This window comes from Motacilla alba, chromosome 2 (assembly GCF_015832195.1).
Source record: "Motacilla alba alba isolate MOTALB_02 chromosome 2, Motacilla_alba_V1.0_pri, whole genome shotgun sequence".
NCBI lineage: Eukaryota > Metazoa > Chordata > Aves > Passeriformes > Motacillidae > Motacilla > Motacilla alba.
This window is the reverse complement of record NC_052017.1, coordinates 43,865,973-43,889,581: the sequence shown is the minus strand read 5'-3', so window position 1 is coordinate 43,889,581 and position 23,609 is coordinate 43,865,973. Positions and strand designations below refer to the sequence as shown.

The 23,609-nt window shown below is 43.4% G+C and overlaps 1 protein-coding gene across 1 annotated transcript in view; it reads left to right on the top strand.

The window, feature by feature from the left end:
- Nucleotides 1-350: 350 nt before the first annotated feature.
- TMC2 (transmembrane channel like 2) overlaps nt 351-23,609 on the top strand; it is a 31,140-nt gene continuing 7,881 nt past the window's right edge. Inside the window, exons 1-16 of the mRNA XM_038126898.1 lie at nt 351-381; nt 1,162-1,209; nt 3,141-3,492; nt 4,226-4,378; nt 6,608-6,698; nt 7,602-7,683; nt 7,973-8,079; nt 9,740-9,838; nt 13,087-13,229; nt 14,690-14,837; nt 15,273-15,461; nt 16,946-17,125; nt 17,930-18,082; nt 19,418-19,546; nt 21,716-21,783; nt 22,243-22,482. Of these exons, the coding sequence (XP_037982826.1) occupies nt 351-381; nt 1,162-1,209; nt 3,141-3,492; nt 4,226-4,378; nt 6,608-6,698; nt 7,602-7,683; nt 7,973-8,079; nt 9,740-9,838; nt 13,087-13,229; nt 14,690-14,837; nt 15,273-15,461; nt 16,946-17,125; nt 17,930-18,082; nt 19,418-19,546; nt 21,716-21,783; nt 22,243-22,482 (2,213 nt within the window). The remainder of the gene's footprint in view (nt 382-1,161; nt 1,210-3,140; nt 3,493-4,225; nt 4,379-6,607; nt 6,699-7,601; nt 7,684-7,972; nt 8,080-9,739; nt 9,839-13,086; nt 13,230-14,689; nt 14,838-15,272; nt 15,462-16,945; nt 17,126-17,929; nt 18,083-19,417; nt 19,547-21,715; nt 21,784-22,242; nt 22,483-23,609) is intronic.

Sequence of the window (23,609 nt, the reverse complement as noted above, 5' to 3'; positions counted from 1 at the left end):
TGAGACAAAACTATTCTTGGCCCACTGAAAAACTGCAAGCTGCAGAATGCAATACAATACTTTGTGGTTCTAAAGGACCTTCCAAATGAGGGTCTCACATTAATTAATTAAGCCTCAGAGCACCTAGAAGGAAAATCTATCCTATTTTACCAGCAAGTGCAATGAGTATGCAAAGGTCACACAGAATAGAGGAGCAAAGGAAAGAGAGATCTTGGTATCCTGACTCCTGACTCTTTGCTGCATCTATTAGCTCATGAGTCCCCTCCAAGGGACACACATGGAGGACAAAAGGTTACCCACAGCTGTGTCCCAAGGGGCACTGGCTGAGAGATTTAATAAGACGTAGGAGAATGACTAACAGGGTTACACAGATTGTCGCAGGTCAGTAAAGAATATGGCATTAAGAAAATTGATCCTTTGAAAGCCTCCAGCCACATGCTTATGTCAGAACCAGACGTGACTTGTGTCTGTGTTTCATACGACACCACCAAGTACCCACCAAAGGGCTTTCCTTCATGTATAAATAATGAAATGCAACGTAATGCCAACAGGTGCTTTTTTCACAGGGAGAAGGGAGAAGAAGGGAAAGTGTTTGGGTAGGCTGAGGCAGAGCCCAGGTTCTCCCTGCCTCTCCCACCCCTCCCTGTCCTCATGGCTCATGAGCAAGAGGTCACTGACAGCTGGATGTGTCCATCTGTCTGTAATGCCAAGGAGACAAGCACATGGGCACTGGAAGAGGGAGTAACCTGTGTACGACTGGGGTGTGTGTGCAGCGCAGCAGCTACCGTGTCTGGGCAATAGACGGGAGGCTGCCATGGGGAAGAAAAAGAAAAGCAGTCTACAGGTTATCCTGGAAGATGGTTGGTATCACTGTGAGATCATTTCAATTTGCATGCTGCCAAATACTTGACTAAACCTCTTGGGGCTTCCTGAGCACACTGTTTTGCATCTCTCAAAGATCATACAATTTCAGTTTGCTTCTGTCAGTCTGCCAGACTAAAGTAAATATTAAGAGCATGACTGTAGGAAAGGAATATAATGTATAATCAATAAGGGATATTTCTGCCAAGCTCAGCTGGAACTTAAGGGTCAGCTGTGTCAAGCATCAGATGTGTAAATTCCAGCAACAAATGCAATTACTCTTTGTTCTTTGTTTTGCAGCCGGAATAGAGTTTGATGGAGAAGTGGAAACTGACACAGAGAGTGAAGGTAATGTAGAGATTACCAAATGTGGTCCTGTTTGAAATACAAGAGGTGATACCTTCTCTTTTTCTCCCTGACTTATGACTTGTTCTACAACACAAACTCTTTCATGAGCTACTTGCAAGCAAGCAGATTTTTCCCTTGAGGTTTGACTTATAACAGTGATACGCAAAGTGCCATTCTTAAGCAGTCTGTCCTCTTTTATCCATGTTCCCAGAGTCAGAGGCTGTCAGAACCCACATCCCTTGGGAGTCAGCCCCTAATAAATCAGGCACTGCAGTAAAGCACCACCCTGTGCAGGGCTGGGGCTGCTTTGCACTATACTGAAGTCCTGCTTGCCCTCCCTGTAATGCTTGCTCAGACCATAATACACTGGTATCTTCATTAATCATGCCTGCAAGAAGATAACGATGAAAATGGATTGAAGGGAGACTTATGGCTGTGAGGGAAATCAGGAAAAGCCCATGACAGGACTAAAAACACCTTTAACTTTGCATGTATAGCATATCTCAAGCAAGAGAGCTAAGAGGTAAGACCATAACAGCATGGGATAGGTGATACAAATATAGCTGTTACTGCAAAAACAGTTCACAACTGTGTCTGTATTACTCACGGAATACGAGAAAGTAAACAGCAAAGTACTGGAAGTTATTTTATTTTTTAAATCGTATCCACCTTTTCCATATAGGCAAAAGAGGCAGTAAGATAAAGGTAACAAATTAATGCTTCATAGTTAACATAATACTTGAGAGGTTTCAAATATAAAAATCCCTAGACCATTGGCTGTACAAAATGAGCATTTTCCCAAAGAGAGCAGGCGGTCCTTTATCTAGATGATTCACCAAAATTCAGTTTAGATGGACCACTATATAGTAACTGAAACCTGCATAATGCCTCCTGAGAAATTAATTGGAAGCTCCTTCTCATTCCCCGTGTCAAATGTGACAACCACTTCCTACTAATTTTTTACCACTAAAAACCAGAAACTATTTGCTTGTTAATAATTTCTAGCTTTTCACCAAACCAAAAATGCAAATACTCAGATTCTTTTTTTGCTTCTATTTTTCTCACCTTTTAGGCTCCTCATATTACACTCTGGAACCCATTCCATCATAATTTCCTTCTTCCATTACAATTTCTCCTACATTTTACTTTCATCAGACAGAAATTTTGGAAAATAAGAAGCCAAAATACTCTGGAAAACTTACTATTAATAGGCTTGGTAGTGAAAGAGATGGAGAGACTTGGGGACTTTTGAAAATTTTTTCCCCCCTTCCATAAAATTCTGTAATTACATCATTCTCTGCTTCAATCCTTTAAGATGGAAGCATTTCTGACTTCTGGAAAGAGGAGGTTTTTAGCTTGCAATGCCAGTAAGAATGAAATGTGCCTCAGATACTGTCTGGTCTTTTTCTTTTCTGAATAGAGACCATCCAATATAAAAGAAAACTGAGAGAAAGAAAACCGGATACTGCTTGTGCTGTGCCTTTTCTCTCTATAAATAGAAGGACTCCATTCCCAGCCTTGAAAAGTAAACATCTTTCAAGGACATTGCATCAACAAGCAAACTACGCTTTGTGTAACAGACTGGAATTTCTGTTTCCTTTGTTTTGGTGTGTTTACAGGTCAGGGAGATATCTGTCTGTGCTGTCTGATGGATGGGCTTTTGCATTTGTAACTAATTTCCGATTTTCTTACGGTTACCTATAAGTCACTGGTGTGCTAAATGGCGCTGTCTTAAATGGAAGTTGCACAACCAAAGAGTTCCGCCTGGTTCTTGGACAGGGCATAACACAAAGCCCATCGAGATCAACAGGCACCTGCTCTTTGAATTTGCCAGGGTTTGCATCAGGTGTCCTGCCTGCCCATGCTCTTCTGATGAATCTTTATTCTGCCAGCACGGATTTCCCAATGTAATTGCTTTTTATCACTTGCAGAAGATGAAGTAAAGGACAAGAAAACTAACAAACAACGCCATAGGGAAACTGGCAGAGCAAGCAGACTTCAAAGCAAAAAGCAAGAGAAAGACAAAGAAGAAAAAGAAGACAAAGAAGAAGATGAGAGCAAAGAGGAAGACAATGGCAGCCAGCAAAACAGAGCTTCTAGGAGAAAAAATTACCAAAGGAAAAACAGAGATGGAAAAAAGGCAAGAGAGGAAGCAAGCCAGAGGAAAGACAGAGGCAAAACGGCTCCTAACAAAGATCAAAAGGAATCAGAAAACAAAGAAAAGAAAACAGCCAAGAGAGGAAAAGAGGGGGAGAATAAACAGAAGAAAGGCAGGAAAAACAGGTAATTAAACAATCCCTGACTACCATGCCTTGTTCAGACTGGCAGCGATATTGACATGCCAGTGGCATATGGATCAGAATGGCAAAAGCAATAGACTGCAAATAAGTTCCTGCTCTCCCTGAAGAGACACAGTGGAAAACAGTGTAAAATGCCACAAAACCAAACTGCTTCCAAGTTTTTATCTTTTATCAACTAGGATCAGGTCTATGCATGTAGTGGAGTCTTACTACCTATAGCCAGGGGTAGAAAAGCACCCCAAAGAAGGTACCTTGAGAAATTTGGGCATGGAGACCTTGTTTTGGTTGGTCTATGGAAACATTCCAGTTAATATGTATCCCTTGTGTTTTTGAGTTTCTTCCAAATCTTGCTTGTCCCAACCTTCGACTCCTACCCGTATCTCCCACTTTGTTATATAGGCATGAAAACCATTTTCCTGGAGCCAGCTGTAGCCCTGGAAGCTGTAGACCATGTTCTATAGCTGACACGTGGCCCAAAGCACAACACTGAGTAAATTGTAGCCGGGCACAAATTGGTTCCTCATTATCCTGGCTGGAAACAGCCCTGCTCTGAGTGCAGTGGGCACTGGCATCACACTGAGCCAGGGGATGTTGAGGCACTGTGCCCACATCAGAGTGGAATCCCCAGGGCCAGCAGCAGTCTGCCTACCCCAAGCAAGGCCTTCCCTCCAACCCCTGTGAGGTTTCCTGTGTCCTTTATTTTATGTGTCTTCCAGTACTTCTTCTGCTTCCTCCAACTCATCTGATGAGGAGTCACTGTCAGAGGAAGAGCTCGCGATGCTGAAGGAGCAGGTGGAGCAAAAGAAAAAACTGATTTCCACCATGAGGAACAAGCCCTGGAGGATGGTGAAGAAGCTCTCAGTGCTCAGGTACCCATCAAAATGGGAACCCCTGTTCCTGAGGTCTCTGCTGACTGTTATGAGATGCACTTTGTCTTTCCTTGAAATTACTTATTTGCTGCTGCTGTAATGCCATAGTATCAGAATAAGTGACTGGCAGAACCTGGCCAGCCTGTCTGGGTAAAAATGATCAGAGTTAAAATGTGCAATCTGATTTTCAGCCTCTGTAACCAAAGAACAGACAAAGTGCAAATCTGTTCAACTGATACCCATGGCCAGGACATTCTACCCTCATGTTTAAAACCAAATGACTCACTACAGTCAGGCTACTTGCTAAAGCAAACTCCGTACCCTGGCTTGCTTATTCATGTCTTTTGTCACACAGAAATCAGAGCAGCACAGTGCCCTCTTAGTGCACAGTCCTGAGATGGGGCTTCTTGGAAAAAATGCTGTACTATTTTCAGAGGTTTATGGAGCAAAGATAAATCTGCCATACAGCCCCTGATGAAGGTGGGAACAACTCAGGCAGCAGCAGAGACCCCTTAGTGCTGGGCAATGGGGGACAGTGGGGCAGAGCAGACCAGGGAAATCAAAACCCACAGGCTGATAGGGAATGGCTCATAACAAACCATTCCCCTGCTAGGGCAATGATTCAGCTCCCAGCTCTGCTGCTTAAGGAACTTCTGAAACCCCTTTCTACCAGGAGAGATTTCAAAATAGCATTGCAAAGCACTCATACATTTTCTTTTTAACTAAAAACCAAGCTATGTCAAACCATGACACAGCCCCACACGGAGTGGTGATGCCCCAGCTCCGTGTTTGCTGAGAGGTTGCTCAGAGCTGCAGGGACTGCGCTATGAAAGCTGACGGTCACCATGTGTCTTTGCTGTTCTCTTTTATGCCCTGAAGGCCAAGACCTGTTCCATCTTCCTATAAAATCAGGAATTGTGAACTCTGCCAATTACTTCTGAAAATCTGGGTAAAGGTCTATAACAGGGAAACTATGTTAAAATAACTTTTCCACCTCACAGCTGTGCTATGAGCCTGAGCTCATAACAAATAAATTCTTATGGCCCTAAAATTCCAAATTTCTGTAAGAAAAGAAAAGAAAAAAAAAGACCAAAGCGGAGTTATTTCTGATGCATTTTTTTCCCTGTGGTGTAAGATACTGACTAAACTTCTTCTTAGGATCATGTTAGACAATGTACTTGCATACTTTCATCTTCTATCTGAGCTATAGCAATCATCACTACCTACTAATGAACCTAAACAAAACTGTTGCACTGCTTGTGCAGGGGTCTCCAGAAAGGCTCTCAGCACCCTGTACATTCATTAGATATTTTTGGTTGCATGAACTCAACCCTGAGAGAAAAAATTTTTAGCCCCATTGCACAGATGAGGTGTGTAAAACACAAGGAGAGAGAAACAATATGTTCAAGACTTAGAAATGTCACTTTAGGTTTGCAAATGAAGTCACAGGTGATTTTCCCAAGGTTACAGGCTGACCTAGCCAACTATTTATACCAAGTGGAAATACATCTTTCCCCCAGGCTTAAGATGTCATAAAACCTCCCAGCTCCTGAAATTTAATCTCTTTTCATTGGCAATGCCAATATATAATTTTATTCACAAGCTCAGCATACTCAGCATAACAGCATCTACCTAGACTATTTTCCCTGTATTTCCCTGAGATATCCTAGTGTAAACCTAGTTTCATTTTGCAGCTTGATTTTACTCCTGACTAGGATACACTCATTCCTCTGGCACTGAGATTATCCCCTTGGGCCATTTGCACATCTCTGATATTTATCCTGGGAGGTGTGCATAAAAGGAAACTCTGCATCCTCTTGGAGTTTATTTCACTAGGCAATGTTATTTTCTCCTTGACCAATGCATCAGGAGAGAAAAATTATAACAGGCATGCAGGCTGAGAGAGCTCTGCAGTGAGAGAAATGGGCAGGCTTTTAGTTTGCACCCAGGGAGAAGTGTGAAGCAAGATTTGGGGCACTAACAATACTTAAAGCTAGTATAAAACATTTCTATATGACTGTGAGTGCTTTGGGGACGTAACAGCTAATTCTGGGCGGGTGTCTGAGTGCTACATGGCACAGCAGCTGATCAGCAGAGAGCAGGTGGGGAGAGACACCAAGTCCTCACCTTCCTACGAGTACGGGTGCTTATCCCACTGGTGCAGGTAGGGGCGAAAAGCTAAAGATCCCTCTGCTGTTTTAATAACCTCCTTGTTTATATTCCAATTAGGGAGGCACAAGATTTTGTAGAGAAGTTTGAAGGAGCACTGGGAAAAGGAAAGGGCAAAAAGTTGTATGCATATAAGATGATGATGGCGAAGGTAAGTGCTACAGCAATGTCAGTGAAAGGCTTGGATACTCAGTTATGTATTCAGCACATTTTTAGGTTTATTGACCTCTATTTGGTGGAAGAGGCACAAGGAAGTCAGAATAAAACTTACTACCCACCTTCAAAAAAATACTGGCTGGCTTCAAATTGACAACTATTGCAGAAAGAACAGGGGGAAATTTACCCCAACCTGAACCTCGTTGTGACCTTTCCAGAAGCAAGGGAGGGTTTATAGGAACAGGGAAAACTATGGCTTTCTGACTGCAATCTCCAAAACCTTGATATGTGCGAAAATATATCCCTAAAGGGGAGAGTAGACTTGCTCTACTCCTAATCCTGTAAAATTTCATCTTCTCCAGTGATGAGGAGATAACAGAGAGAACGATGGCTGTGCTTTGAGACTGAAGTTGGTAGCCAAGTTGCATGTTGTCATGGAGATTATATTGAGAAGTGCAAAACAGAGCCAGACCTGAGATTATGAAATCAATTGGAGTTTAGCTGCTGGCCTCGTGAGGAAATATTCAAGCTCATATTAAATGTTGTTTTAAACAGAGTTTGTTCTGAACCAATTCTTTCAATCCAGAGGCAGGTCTGAATTTCCCACCTCTATATAATGTGATCAACCCATAGCACAACTGCAGCTTTCCAAAAGCCTGAAAAAGTGAAAACTCTTAAAACTCAAATCATAAATGTGAACACTTGGGAGCTGGGGGGGATTTTTGGTTGAAGGGATTTTCTGAAACAGTCCAAAATATAAGACCCAGACCAGAGCTCCTACTTTGGACTTTACACCCACACCTTACCATGCTACCAAACTCTGATATGAGAAAGCCCTGCTTCAGAGCAGACCCCCTCTTCACACCTCTCTGCTCACTGCAATGTTGTCTTGTTTCAGAAATGGGTGAAATTTAAGAGAGACTTTGAAAATTTCAAAACTCAGTGCATACCCTGGGAGATGAAGATAAAGGAAGTGGAGAGTAAGTTGAAGTTGCTGTGTGGTGGTAGTGGGACATTTTCTAAGATTGCCTTGTCTTCATACAAACAATGTTCCAGCTTCCTGGTCCACAGTCTCCACTTGCCCTGGGCATCAGTGCCAAACAAGGAGCACAGACCTCTGGCAGCTCCAGGTGTTGCTCTCTCCAGCAGCTGTGGGGATCCTCGGGAGGCTCAAGGGAAATCTCTCATGGGGAGACCTGAGAGTAAAGGGTTGCTGAGGACAGTTTAACCCTCCTAAACTCCTAACCATGAAATGTCTTCTGCTTTAAGGTCACTTTGGCTCCTCTGTTGCTTCCTACTTCATATTTCTGCGGTGGATGTATGGAGTAAATCTTGTCCTTTTTGGGTTAATATTTGGACTGGTTATCATTCCAGAGGTAAGTGCTTAATTCTCCTTTCAGTACTATCTTGCCCTTTGCTTGACACAAACATGACATTGACAGGACAAATGCCTTATAACAGGCATCACTTTAGATAAATGGAATGCCTGAGGACAATTATTTACAAAGAGTTACTGACACAGGAGCAGAAGTCGGATTGATATCAGGAGACATAAAATGCTATCAGAGATCCTGCTCATCCAACAGCTGAAACAGGGGCTAAACAATCTATCTAATTCAAGGCTACTTTAAAGCGAAGAACATGACATTCCAATCCTAGGTACAAGATCTGGTCTGCATGAGCCACAGGAAATGGATTGTGCTCTGAAAATAATTAAGTACCCTCAGTTTTGGGCCCTCTGGGGAGCATGGCCATGGGTCAGCAGCCATGGCACAGCCCCTTGGGGAACAAACAACTTCCCAGCACTTTGCCAACTAACACTTGCTTGGGAAAGAACCCTTTTTTGTACTTCCAATTCATATGATTCACAAGCAATTGTTTTATTTTTAGTTTTTCTATTTCTCACTCTTCTTGGAGAATGAAAAGGATGTCATAGCCAACTTTATATGATCGTTTATTGAAGAATTTTTTAATGTAGCCATTACAGCTCTGGCTAAATTACTCAGTGCAGTATTTGAAGGCTGTGCAATCCACAGACAGTGGCATCTGTTCCGTTCAAAGCAGAATTTTATGGAGCAAATATGCACTGCAGAACGTCTCCTGAGGACCGTGCTTTTGTTCTCCTTAATGTGCTTGCTCACACTATGGAAAGGGAAAGCTCAGTTTCCCCCCAGGATGAGGAGACATAACCATTAGCACTGAACAATACAAATGTGTTTGGTTAGGAAGTATGCATATGGCAGGAGCTCTCCTCTCTGAAGTTGCACACTGTTACTCACTGCCTACTGAGCTGTTACGATACGGGAGAGTAGCTGGGCAATAAACATTTAATCATAAATTATTTTGAGTGTAATTAGATAGCCCTAAAAAATAAATGATAGATGATATGGCTTTCTAGGCTATGAATGCTAATGAGATATTTTGGTATTGGCACCAGTCAGCTTGTAAATATAATAATTCTCCATAGCCCTTGGCATTCTCTGTCTGGACTTCTCCTGCTGCTCCAGCTGCAAGACCTGCTTTGCATGGTGCCATCAGGATGGGCTGGGCCATGAAAACTATTCTTTGCATTTTTTGTAATACTTTTTTTTTTTTTTCCCCAAACCTAATTGCCCTTTACCTCACCTTGAGAACATCTTTCAATTCAGGACTGAAAAATACAAATTATATTGCAAGCTTGACCCAGTGCTCTTGACTTCTCTCAGAGGAGTAGCTCTGCATAAATAGATGAAGCTAATCCCTTTACTGCATTAGACCCATGAAGTTCAAGCAAAGAACTCCTTGCTAAACTAAGGACATTTCAACTGCAGATGTTCACTGAGGATACAGTTTCTCAAAAAAAATATTTCCTGTGCAATGGATATGTCCAGGGAAAGGGAAGTCCTCTGGTTATTTGCGTGAAATTGATACAAAGCAACAGAAAAGGAAAACCAACCAAAAGCAAACCAAGACAGACTCATTAAGGGAAAAAAACTCTGTTAAAAACTCGTTGGTGTTTTATAGTATACATGCATCATTGTTATTAATGTTCTCCAGGTCCTGATGGGAATGCCCTATGGGAGTTTGCCAAGGAAAACTGTACCCCGGGCTGAACAAGCAACAGCGATGGATTTTTCAGTTCTTTGGGATTTTGAGGTGAGCACACAAGTGTTAATCATAAAAGATCATTTGAATACCTCCTAAAACCCTTCAGGAGTTAGTGGTGCTGCAAGGATGAATTTATTCCAAGATAAACCAGCAGAGCACCTATTTCTTCCAGAAGAAGCCTGGAAAGCCTTTAGTTGCAATAAAATATTTGTGGATGCTGAGATTTCTGACCAAAACAGCATGTCCATGTGCAGACACCTGCATATGGATTTGAACCACTTCCATATACAAATGTGCTGCCTGGCATACATCATGTGTGTGCAGACACAAAAGACATTTTGCTTCCAACAGGAAAGGCAGCAAGCACCCAGGTGAGAAGCTGGAGCTGCTCTAAACCAGGCAGCCAGACAGAGACTTCACACTGCAGACCCCCTTCACAAGCAGGGAGCACCTTGCCAGGCCACTGAAAGTGATTGGGAAGGGGGTTGCTTCCCATGTGCCTGCCCTTCCTGCTCCCCTGAAATATTTACATGAGCCTGAAGTGCAAACCAAAGCTTAGGACTTGCACCCAAAGGAAATTCCCAAGTTTCCAGCCATCTGTGGGTGCTTGTCTGCAGTATCAATTCACCTCCCACCTTAGTTACTTTGAAGATTTAAGCCAAAGGGATTAAGTGGTTTTAGGTGACAGCCCAAGAAAAGGTATGTGCAGGGGGTGAAGACTTTAGGATGTAACCAGTGCCGTGGGATCTGACTTTCAAAGAGGTTACTTCTGGAAATATTTTTTTAAATTTTATCAGCCCTGGCCCACATGCTACAAGCACGGGACCACATGCTACAGTCTTTCTGCAATAAACCCCTTTGCAATTTCCTTAGCTAAAAGGAAAAAAAAAAAAGAAAAAAAAAATCCAAACCAACCAAATAAAAAACAACCAAAGAAAAAGAAAAGCTCCTTTCATGTAGACCAGATTATTTAAACTAATCTATTAATAAGGCTTCAAATACTGGTGTCCAGGAACCTGCCAGGACCAGGCCTTCATTTAACCCCCATAATCTGCTGACGATCCTTTCAACTCTTCCTCTCCCTGCACTTTCCACTGCTAGAATCCAGAATTCAGTGGTGAATTAGGAACATTTTTAATAGCAGTGTAAGGAATGAAAAATTCATTTGAGCAGTGCACTGTAAAAATACAAGAGGTAGCATTTAAAGTCATTAAGCCAGAAGAAAAAAAGCAAAATAAAACCCCAAAACAAACAAACAAAACATCTGAAGGAGTGTTGATTAAATGCAGCTACTGATTTTCTCTGGGAGATCATAAGTAATAGACCTATCAGTAAGGAAACTTGTCTCTGGATGAGGCTTTATGCTTCCAGGAAATGCTTACTCCCATGACCTGCCAGTCTCCTTCCTGCCTCTGGCTTGGTACACACATCTACATTCCCCTGATGTCACTGAGGTATTGGTCCTCTGAACCCTTCTGCTGTACAAATCCCCATCCAGCACCCATTCCCTTCCTGTCTGACATCAGGGAGCAATCCTTCAAGCTCAAGAAGCATCTCCAACTATGGGGCAACATAGTACACCAACACCCTCTGCAGCCAGGAGATGTCAAATGAAGCCCTGTCCAGAGGTTTGCCCTTTGAAAATGAATAGAGGCTTATTGCAGCATGCTCCACAAGAGAGGTGCAGGGGGGGGAATATAAATCAGAGTAGGCATAAATGAAGAGTCAATACCATTACTCTGAAAAATACCTTTCAGGAGAGAGGAGCTGGGGAAATGTATGCTTTGGCAGGAAGGAGGTCACATCACAGATTTCTAGAGGAGTAGAAAGGAATAAATCTCACTTGGACACCAAACACCATGTCTCACAAATGGAGTTTAAAAAGCATACTGGATGATGTGAGCAGAGAATCTAATTTTTCAGTCCCTGGCATCTGATGAATCAAGAAGACAAAGGTTTGGAATTACAACTTGAGAAGCAAACTTCACTAGCGCCCTGCAGGGACATTATATCTTACAAGGCTTTCTTCCACCACACCTCCCCAGCAGACATTGTGTGTAGCAGGCTACGAGCCCCAAGCAGCCGTGCTGTGGTGTGCCAGCCACAGGCTTGCTGCATTGGTAGAAACACACACAGAGTGGTCCTGGACTTGTGGCACAGTGCTTTGTGCAGGGCAAAAATGCAGCTTCCATGGCACCTGGGGGTACCAAAGCTTTTTATTAGGTTAGGGATAAAAAGTCAAGAGTTTTTGCGGAAGCTTAGTTTGATTGATCAAGTGAAGGGGGTCAAATGCTGGCAAAAAGGCCCAGAAAGGTTGTGGGAGCTCCTTTTCAAAGCTCAGCTGGACATAGCCCTGAGCCACAAAACTTCCCTTTGCAATTGGCTCTGCTTTGAGCAGGGAGCTAGGCTGGACAGCCTCCAGGAGCCCCTTTACATGTAAACCCTTCAATGTCTCCAGACAAGATCCACTACTCAGGCTCTGATATGAGCTTCAAGTCGTGTCTTTCCAAAGGCTTGATCAGAGGGGAGCTTGCTCAACTATCATGGCCAGATTGATTAAGTACACTTAACTTAGGAGCTGAAAGACAAGGGGCAAAAAATAGAGAAGCACAATGTGCAGTGACACATATCAACTTGGATGAGATACGACAGAAAACCAGGGAGAGATTGCTAATGTGGATAAGGTGATCTGCACGCCTGTTGAATGCCTAACAGATTGCACAGCAAAAAACAGATCTACTTGAGACAACATGGTTGATATTGTGTCTGAGCTCTGCTTTCCACAGCAAAGTAATGCTTTGATTTCACTCTTTAGTTATATCTGCTCTGCAGGTGGCAACCAGTAAAAGGAACTAAATCTGCAAGGCACTGAGCATCAGCTGCCTCCTACCTGAAAGGAAAAGTTTCATATCGTGGTAGGAAGGCCCTTTGCTACTGCTTTTATACAAGATCTGAGTGTTTGATTATTGGCTTAGAGAAGCAGGTGGGCTGCAGCCACAAAGAGCAATAAGGATGTTTTTCTGGAGGGATGAAACAGTGATGAATCAAAGCCACATTTTAGTTTTAAGCCACTGTCCTCTAACACAGTCTCCCTCATCTTACCTCTCTTAGGAAGACAAACTCTTAAGAATATGGCTCTCAAAGGTTCCAGGGCAGCAAACAGACAAGAACAAGACCCTAAAAACTTTTCCAAGTTGATTTTTCTTGTTTTAAATCTTCAGTTTTCTCTAGAAACCCCTTTCCTGCAGAGAAGAAGCTGCACAGCTTACACAGGATTTCTTTTGCTTTACCTCCAGGGCTACATCAAATATTCAGCACTCTTTTATGGCTACTACAACAACCAGAGGACAATTGGCTGGTTGAAATACAGGCTGCCAATGGCATATTTCATGGTTGGGATCAGCGTATTTGGCTACAGCCTGATGGTTGTTATAAGATCGTAAGTGCAGCCGACATTGAGCCCTCTGCAAAATCCACCCAGATGTGTCTCACAGCTGGGTTTCCCTCCAGGAGCACCCAGATTTGGTCCAGCCTTGGCTGGATGGCTGGGGGAATGTGGGGAAAGGGGGACGTGTGCCTGCTGTTTTCATGCACTCGGCCTCTCCATCCACCACCCTGGCTCTGGTGGGCAGAGGGGACCTGGGCACTCCCCTGCCCCATCCATGCATTCATGTGCCCTGTTCTGAACCCTTCCTACTCCAGCCATCTTCTTCCTTCTCCTCCTCTCCAGATCTCTTTAACCCTTCCTCCAACACTACTACAGGGCCACCAAACAAGTAGATTTTGTAAATGAAGGGGGTTTTTACTTGCAGTAAATGTCAAAGGTTCCTTTTGCATGCTTTCTTTGCAAAATAAACATTCCTGAAAGACAATATGGGTCCCACAGACACTGCAAGGGTTGCCGAAAAAAGCCAAGTGCTACCAGACTGTGTTTGTTGAGTCCCCAAACTAATCAGTGGAGTTTAAAAGTGGCCACAATTTCTGTGTCTCTTGTGCACTGTCTCCAGCCTCAGTGAGGCTCCCACAGCATCCTCAGGGCACTGAGGATGCAGCCAAAGCACTTGGAAGTGCTGTAATGGTCTCTGCAAAGTTAAAAATAAAGAAATAAGCCCCTCTATCTCTGCCTGAAGGACACACCATGAAAAGTTCTTCCTTTCTTTGGAAGAAAGGATAAGCCCACGGATTTGTATCGCTTCCTGAAACAGGCCATATTGCTGTGCAGCAGAAAGAGCTACTTGAGCCTTTGGCTGGAGTGGGACATGGGGATTTGCTGTACATTTGCCATGAAATTGCAGCATCTGTTGTCTTGCCTTCCTTGAGGGACTAGTGCTAGGAACTCTAGGGGGACTGACAGAAGGATTTCAGGGATCAAATAATAGAGAGGAAACAGCAGAAGCCATATCTGCTCCTATGCTGATTAACAAGAATAATCCTTTCTCTCTCCCTGCATGACTTCCTGCAAGCTCCTTGGCTCCAGCATTGTGCAGCAAGTGAAGTCTCACTAAACCTTTGTGCTGCAGTGTGTTGGACAGGATATGGGGGTTCTGACTAAATTTAACTAACTAAAGGTAGCCATAACCATATACTGAAGCCTAGGACCCAGAAGCACCATAAACAGACTTTCTTCAGGCACCAGATGGACGAAACAATCCTTAACCTCCTTAATCACCAGTGCTAGTTTTTCTCTGTATGACTATTTTTAATAGAAGACCTGCATAGCCCTGCCAGTTGACAATTCAGTCCTCCTTAGACCTAAAGTCCAATGGCACATTTTAGTCATTCCCAAGCCCCAGGAATGGTTGCCCCACTCCATCTTACCCAAGCTTTGCAAAGCTGAGGAGTACGTGGTGGCTCTGTGGAACACTGTCTGACCTCGTCACTGCTCACATCCTTACACAGGATGGCTCGCAATGCCAATGAAAGCACGGCAGATGGGGATGATGACAACTTCATTTTCAGCTGGAAAATGTTCACCAGCTGGGACTACCTCATTGGCAACCCAGAGACAGCAGATAACAAGTTTGCATCCATCACCACCAGCTTCAAGGTAAACCTAACTGTCCTCTGCCTGCTCCTGAAGAGACTCCCAGGACCTACCAGTGGCAGAGATTTAAGGGGAAATCTGAATACCCACTCAGCAGCTCTCCATAAGAACAGGGCATGATGCTTGCTGATCCATGGAAGCTCCAGCTTCTGTGACCCGCTTCCCCTAACTCCCTTTTCTCAGCCTTTGAAAGAATTTGTATTAATGTAGAGTACAGCTCCCCTGGGATATCTCAGGCTCTTTGCCATTTGATATCTTTCAGTCAAACCAGGATGCCTTTATGGAGCTTAGTTTGAATTGAACCAAAACTACCAAATTGGATATAGCCAGAATAGCAGAAGATTGAATTTCATAGGGTGAAAAACCTTGTGATGTCACCTCATGCTTGGTGGTGCAAGATATCCATCCCAATTTCTTAAGTACCACTGTTTTTTTCAGGAGTCCATTGTAGATGAGCAAGAAAGCAACAAGGATGAGAACATCCACCTGAGAAGGTTCCTGCGGGTTTTGGCCAATGTCCTCATCATATGCTGCTTGTGTGGGAGTGGCTACCTCATTTATTTTGTGGTGAAACGCTCCCAGACATTTTCCAAAATGCAAAACGTTGGGTGGTATGAAAGAAATGAGGTAAGGAAACTTTGCTTCCAGTTTTCTGCTGGGATAATTTGCTTTGGACATCAGCAAATTAATTGCCACAGGTTGAGGACAGCATCCAAGGCAGGGGATTCCCTACCAGGGCCCAGGAGTCCCCTTCAGTATCTTTGCACTTGTTGTAGCTGCAATGCACATTGATCTCACTGAAAGTTCCTAGGGCAAATAACAACTCCTGCAGAGAAGGGAAAGTACTCTTACAATAAATCACTAGAAAAGTGAATGGGTTTTCAGCACTTCCAACACCAATCACTATCTTAAGAATCAAGTTGCATCGTAACACTTACAAGCTCTGTTGTACTAGAAAGCTCTCTGGGTGTTAGAAACGTCTGTAATCAGACTTACCTCTAAAATCAAATCTTTGTCATCCACCTTGAATTATGGGAATAAAATTTTAGAACTTGCAAAAAAAATGTCAATTGTCAAAGTTTTCCTTTGTCTGATTTTGGAATGAGAAGTTCAAATCTTTAAGCTCTTCACATACAGCAAAAAATATTTCAACCTGTGGAAAGTTTTCATTTTAATGTCTTCTACATTAACATGTATTTATATATCAGAGCCAAATAAAATTCAAAGCCATGCATTTTTGAAATTCCTTCGGAAAACTTTAGAAAGACAGAACTTGCTTACTAAATACTTTGATTTATCACCATAGATTTTTTCCCAAAGACAAAAATCTTATTAAAAAAACTTTAATGTCTGACCTTTTCCTGGTGATAATGTGAGATCTGAACAAATACAGTGCTGGGTACTGCTACTTTTCCTGGAAAGAAAAGCACAAACAGGAGTCAGAGACTGCCTGCACCTGTAGAGATACAGGCCATGGACCTGAAGGGCTATAAAAAAATTTAAAGCCTTTAAGTCATGCCTGAGCTCACCTTGACTGGCCAATGACCTCGTTGACTACAGTACAACTTAGTATCTGGCATGATAAAGAGGAACAAAGATACCACTGGGACAAATTTTCTTGAGCTGCAAAACTGAGATCTTGACATGCTTCTGTTCAAGTCTGTAAATGCCTTCTGCAAAAGCAAAGGTGCTGAACGTGGAAAATAAGCATTAGCATTGACTAATTATCTTTATGCACACAAGCCAAGTCTTGCGCTTCCTCTGAAACTAAAATAAGAACCTTGGAGCTGATGCAAGCAATACTGCAAGGTACTTGAGGAACCTAAATATTCATGAGTCTGGACTGACAGGGAGCAAATTCTTTGGAGCTCATCCCTTTGAGATAAGAGGAAAAGTGTTCCTGCAAGAGCAAGTCGTGCAACCTGGCCCTGAAGTCTGACGCTGTGCTGCCTGCACGCTAAGCAAAGCCAGAAGCTAGCTTGCTTTGACTCCCTCCCCTTTATAAATCCTTCAGAAATATCCAACCAGTTGCCAGCAGCTCCCACTCTGTTCAAAGTAAGATAGTCACTGTTGTTACTATTAGCAGTTATCTCGTTTTCCTCATGTGGCAGGTTGAAATTGTGATGTCCTTGCTGGGCATGTTTTGCCCTCCGCTGTTTGAAACCATCGCTGCACTAGAAAATTACCATCCCCGCATCGGGCTGAAGTGGCAGCTGGGGCGGATCTTCGCGCTCTTCCTGGGGAACCTCTACACATTTTTGTTGGCCCTGATGGATGATGTCAACGAAAAAGTAAGAGCTGAGCGAAAAAGCCACGGTCAAATAGCATTTTCCAGGGCTGAGGGTGAACATACCCTGTTCTCACAGCCAGCAGAGACAATCACCCCTTTTGCAGCAGGTGCTTGCTCTGTCTGCAATCCTCTTGGGCAGTGCCCCAGAGAGACTCACCAAGCAGAGTCTCTTTACAGCCCTGAAAAGGACATAGTCGTTGTCTTCCTATAATCACAGCGTGTTAGGGTAATTCTATTTTTTTCTCCATCTGACAGTGTTTGCAATTTCTATTACTGCAGACCCTGAGGATACAATTTATAATCCTCTTCCACTGCCTCCCCTCTTTAACATTATCCTGGTAGTGTGTTGTGGGCAGATAACTGCAGGAAAGGATAAACGTCTAACTTATCCACAGAAAAAATTACTCTGTTTTAAAATGAGAAGAATTAGAAGAACCAGAGTGGTTTACTCTGCCTTGAAAAATTATGAATAATGCAAAGGAGGAGGACTGGGTGAAGGCATACAGGAGTCTTGAAGAAGGTCTGACTCCTCCATGTGCAGGGAGCATGCCACTTGTTCCCCAAAAACTCATGGAGCCTTGACCCACTCTTAGCTGCTGTTCCCCCGCTCCGGGCAAAAGAGGAGTTTCTGTGCTATTACCAGCATTGTGACTCCACTGTGAACAGATGTTTATACAAGGGGTGGTAACTGCTAAGGAAGAGGGAGGAACTCAATTCCTTGGATTTCTTCAAACACCTCCCTGTTTTCTATTTTCTGATGGTTTTGTCTGGGGGTGGGGGGTGTGGATGTGTCTGTTCATTGCAGCTGGCGGAAGAGGATGTGGTAAAAAACATCACGCACTGGACACTGCTTGGTCACCAAAACTCATCTGCAGGGAATGACAGCACTGTCACCCCACCTCCCCTTGACCCTGCAGACGTGCCCAGGGGACCCTGCTGGGAGACGACTGTCGGCATCGTAAGAAATCCACTGTGTAGCAAGTCTCTGTGTTGGTTTGGGATGGTCCGTTTACATTTTTCCCACTGATGTCTTTAACATTTCCAGGCTTGAAGTTTTCCTCACAAACAGCAGCTCTTTTCCCCACTCATACAGCGTCACCAAGGCAATACAAGCCCTTGGTCATGGTTCCCAAGCCATGGTGGTGAAATCCTGGAAGCCGCCAGGGCATGCACAGCTCTGAGGCACTGGCTGTGAAGAGCACAAAAGGCCAGGCAGCCTGCACCATGTTCTTGTTCAGATCATGACTGTGTCTTTGAAGCAAACCTCTCTTCTCCATTTATTGTTGCACTTGTTCCAGAGAGGCTTTGGTGCAGGTGTAAAATCCAACCAGAGGACATGCCTCAGGGTACTCCTGACACGTCCCAAACCATAATGCAGCATGAGGCCATGGGATGAAAGCAGAATTAGGCAAAAGTATCCCCTTTGAAAAAAAGACAGGGTGGCCTTCAAGTCCTCAGAGTTTCACCAGACAAATCCACCCTGCGTTATTTACCTTGCTCTAAGAAGATCTGCAGCCAGACTATGCACTACTTAAAAAGTAAAAGCTGTTTACTGGCTGACAGAGATAGGGCTTGCCAAACTACAAGGCTATGCATTCCTGTGCACACTCGAGGCATCTTCAAAAGCCAAGTGGTTCTCAGTCCTGTGGGAAAAGACCAGCACTGTCACCCCTCAGAAGGAGCTGATTCTTGGTGCACCTGAGTTGTCATTCAGCAGATCTTTGTTTTTCCCCCCTCATACTTTAAAAACCTTTCTTGTATTTCCTTTTGAATCCTTAGGCCACCAGGTATTTCCACCCTATGAGTCTTCCTTCTGCCTGCAATTTTATCTTCCTTCTCTCTTAGGAGTTGCGAGAGAAGGTGTAAACCTTACACACAGCTCTGGTTTACAACTGAAAAATTTTCTTAGGAGTCCACATAAAAGTTACTTGGCTGAGCCATACCAGAGCTATGTACAATCAAAACAGCTGAGGGCATATGTACATTTTACACCAGCACTACTGCAGCATTAGCATTCTGCTCCACTTTCTGTGCTGCCACAGCATGCAGTGCAGTCAATAATGCCAGCAGCAGCTATCAGGTCTAACAGCTATAACAGAGCTCGTAGCTCCCAAGCACAGAGGTAAAGCTTAGGCACTGCACAGTTTGAAAACAGGCATGGAGTTTGCTCATGGCATGCTTTCCTGAAGATTACTGTCATATAAAGACAAATAGCTTAATAAAAAATACAGTCTTGAATGCGTTGCTGAAATTATAGGAGTCAAATGGGGTTTTTCCTTCTTTTAAATTGCAGGAGTTTGTGAGGCTCACTGTGTCTGATATCCTGGTGACCTACATAACCATTCTGGTGGGAGATTTCATCCGAGCTTGCTTTGTCAGATTTGTGAATTACTGTTGGTGCTGGGACCTAGAGGCTGGATTTGTAAGTATCTTATAGCCCAGTCAGTATCTTATAGCCAAGAAGATAAAAGTAATTTAGGGCCATTTGGCCAAACACTACAAATGAATTTGTTTTGAATGCTTCCAGTGGCTGGCTGGTCTTGCTCCATAATTGGTGTCCATAGTCTGCATCATTTTTCTGAGTCAATCAGCTCCATCCCAGTACGAACTCTTCAAAAATGCAGTTTTCCTCCCCATCTCAGAACTTTAAAACATGAAGCTGACTTAATAAAGAAATAATCCAGTGTTCATTCAGTTGCTACAACCCGAAAACCTTGGACCCTTCTATATCCCCTTTCAAAGCCTCAGATCTTCCTGTTCATTGGCCACCCTACAGGCAGGAACCTGCTTTTCTCACAGCAGTGTCTCCTGATTGCTCCTGGAAGCTTCTGCTCCAGAAGCTCCAGATTGCTCCTGGTGTTTCTTCTGCTGCAGTGGAACAAGGAGCATTTCCTTCCCCTCTCATGTGTGTGTAACACACAACAACACTGGACTCTGGTATTCATAAAGGCTGCATTACCAAAGCAGTTGGTACTGGAGCTGCACAAAACACAAAATAAAATAATGGAAGGATGGAGGGAAGCCCATTGATTCACATGGGAGGAAACAAAACCAGATGGATTCAGAGATGAAAATACCTTGCAAGATTACAAGCAGATCAGGGCACCCACTGCCCAGCTCTCATAGTGGGAGGGTTCCCAGGAGGGGTTTGGAGAAGAGCAGAAAGGAGGGCTTTGGTCAGGAAGAGCAGGCAGGGCACAACAGGCCTTTTGCTGCTTGTGGAGCTCTTTGTGTTTCTTCTGAGAGAGGAGAGGACATTACCCGGGGTGGCCTAGGAAGGTCCCTCCAGCAGCCAAGCAGCATGAAATTACTTCCATTGCTTGTGCAAAGGTGGTTTGCTGACAGCCAACTAACCCAACCTAGCCAGGGACACCAGCACAATTTTATATGTGTTTTTCTAATGCAGATTCTTGTTTAACCCAGCCTTCTCACCTAGGAATACTCAAGGCAGAGGACAGCAGATGCTGAGAGTTGTCTTTATTTTTATGCAAAAAAAAAGCCAATATTAACTTCTAGCTAAAGACTTAAAATAAAAATGGACCTGAATCAAAAAAAAAAACCAAAAAAACAAAGAAAACAGTGTTTACAGCCATCCCTTCCCAAAGCTAAGAGCAGTCAGCAAAGCAAGATTCTGACTCGACTCCCCTCGAGTTTTCATCACAAAGCACAAACATCTTCAACTTTATGAATTGCTGACAGTATTAAGTAAATGCAAATGGCATAAAAAACAGACAAACAGACATAGGATATTCCAAAGATATAAGAGCATCACTTACCATTTCTTAGAATTCTGTTTTCTGCATTGCAGTTAAAAAAAAGTAGTTTTTTTTCAAGAAAACAGAACATGAAAATCTTTACACAAAGTTTCATCTGCCAGAAACACCTAAGTTTTCTGCACACAAAAGTAGATATATATAGAATAAATAGCTTCATCATAGGCAAATGTTACAAAATAATAATTTATAAAGTAACAAATACTACCAGTAGATCAGATCAGCCTGTTCTGGATCTGCCACCATTAGCACCCACATCAGATAGCTAAAATACTGCTTTGTATGGAGCAATATATCAGCTAGCACAGAGTAAAATGTCACCTAATACCCATCAGGTCATATATTCCCTTGTATTTCTCTCCCTTTGACCTGTGTTTCTGTTCTTCAGCAGCTTGGGTCCAGGGACACGGACATAATCCAGCACAGCATTTGCCTTCCAGCTCATAATTATCACTGCTTCAAGATTCAATATTTTACCGGGGTGGAACTGTAAGTCCACAGCCAGGCACCAGCTGGAGTTTAAACGTGGTCCCGTGCCATGCTCACAGCTGGTGTCATATTAGCAGGGAGAGAGAAACACAGAGCAGCTCTAAGCACCTCCATATATCTTGGCAGTTTTCAGGAAGCCAAGAGAGAAGCAGCAGTAGCTCCAGTTCTGCTCTCCCCACACTGCTGCTGCTCATTCAAGCAGTGTGCACGCAGCAGGAGCCCTCCCAGGAAGCCCTGCTTGCCGGCTTTAAATAAGCATCATGCGCCCAGCAGAAGACAAGAGCAGGTACCTCTAGCAACAGCACACTTTCCTTTCTTTCCCCATACAGCCGTCCTATGCAGAGTTTGACATTAGTGGCAACGTTTTGGGTTTGGTTTTCAACCAGGGAATGATTTGGTAAGATATTTCCTTTTTTTTATTTTTCACATTATTGAGAAAACCTGTTGGTGCAGTTAGAAAGCTTCCAAGCCAACTAGGCAAACCCTCGGGTTCTGTTTTTTCTGACTGATTGGCTTTCTGTGCTGAACTACAAAAGCGTGTCTCTCTCCTCTGGTTACATTCACCTAACATTTTCCAAGCCATCTCCAAGAAATTTTTGTCACAAACTGAAAAACTTTGTTTGCAACCCCTGAGCAGTCTGAGGCCTTGCTGTCCTCAGTGAGGGGAACCATACCACAACCTGTGGGTGCAGGTGACTTCCACTGTGGGAGCACAGGGGTAGCACCTATCAGCCCGCTCAGCCTTCGTTTGTGAACAAACTTGGCACCACAAGAACACCTCCTTTTCTGTTCTTGAAAACAGTAAACCTTCCAGTCTGTCAAAAAACAGCTCCTGTCCTTCTCTTTTCCTTTTCAGGATGGGATCCTTTTACGCACCAGGGCTCGTGGGTATAAACGTGCTGCGCTTATTAACCTCCATGTATTTTCAGTGCTGGGCTGTTATGAGTAGCAATGTCCCTCATGCAAGAGTCTTCAAAGCATCCAAGTCTAACAATTTTTACATGGGATTGCTGCTGCTGATCCTCTTCCTCAGCCTCCTGCCTGTGGCTTACACCATCATGTCCCTGCCTCCCTCTTTTGACTGTGGACCTTTCAGGTACTACCAAAACACCAAAAAGGATATTTTTGTTCTCTGGTACGTGGGAACAAAATTTTCATTTTTGCTTTCATGTTTTGAAAGCAAAATTTTCATATTTTCATGAAGTTAGAAGGACTAGACTCCAGAATAGATAGAGTCTCAGTCCCAGAAAAAAAAACCCAAAAAACCCAACTGGAGTATCCTAAAGACTCTTTGGAACATTGAGGAAACAAAATGAGTCCAAAGGATGAATTTTACATGTTGACTTTAGTTGGCAAATAGCAAGAAATGGATAGGGGTGAGCCTGTAAAATTGCTGCCCTTTTTTTCCCCTTCTTCTTTGGTGTTTGGGGTTTTTTTAGAGGTTGTGGGGCTTTTTTTTTCTTTTAATTAGGACAGAATCAGCACTGCACAAAGCATTCAGTAGACTGGATTAACGTGCCAATAAAGTCTAATTTGATTGAATAATGCCATTTCCTGGGCCTGCTGAATCTGACTCAGCAAGGAGCCAGCTTGGAACAAATTGTTCTTATAGATGCTTTAGGTTATCTGCTTGCTGACGGAGAATGACATCAGAAAGCTAAAAGACTCAGGGGAAAGGCAAGAGACCAAAATACCCTCAGTTCTCCAACAAGGACAGGTGTCAACGAGTAATGTCAGAAGATCTGACAAGTAACTTGTTGCACGCGCACTATCATTCGGAGATGACTAATCTGCAATGTGAAAGAGCTATTTCAATTCCCAATCAACCCTTCAAAAGCCACTCAGCCTGATTCAGACCCTTGGCAGCTTGACTGAAAGCTCAGCTCTCCTGAGCTCCTGGCAGTTGATGAGGTTGGGATACTGTTTATCCAAGTTTTCTTTACTGACTCTCATCATCAAGACAGAGTCCAACACCCTCCTGACGGGAATCCTGCAAGCTCCCGGGAGGCACCAAGCCTAAATGGGAGGAATAGCCCTGACAGGGTTGAATTCGCAGACCCAAAGAAGCTGGGGAGAGAAGAAGGTCAATTACATAATCCAGCCCTTTACAAATTTGTTCTTCTTTTATACAGAATACTCTCATCTGCTTTATCAATCCCATTTGAAATTACTCTTTCACTGAGTCTCCTATTAAGCAATAATCACAGCTTGCTATTTTTGTCA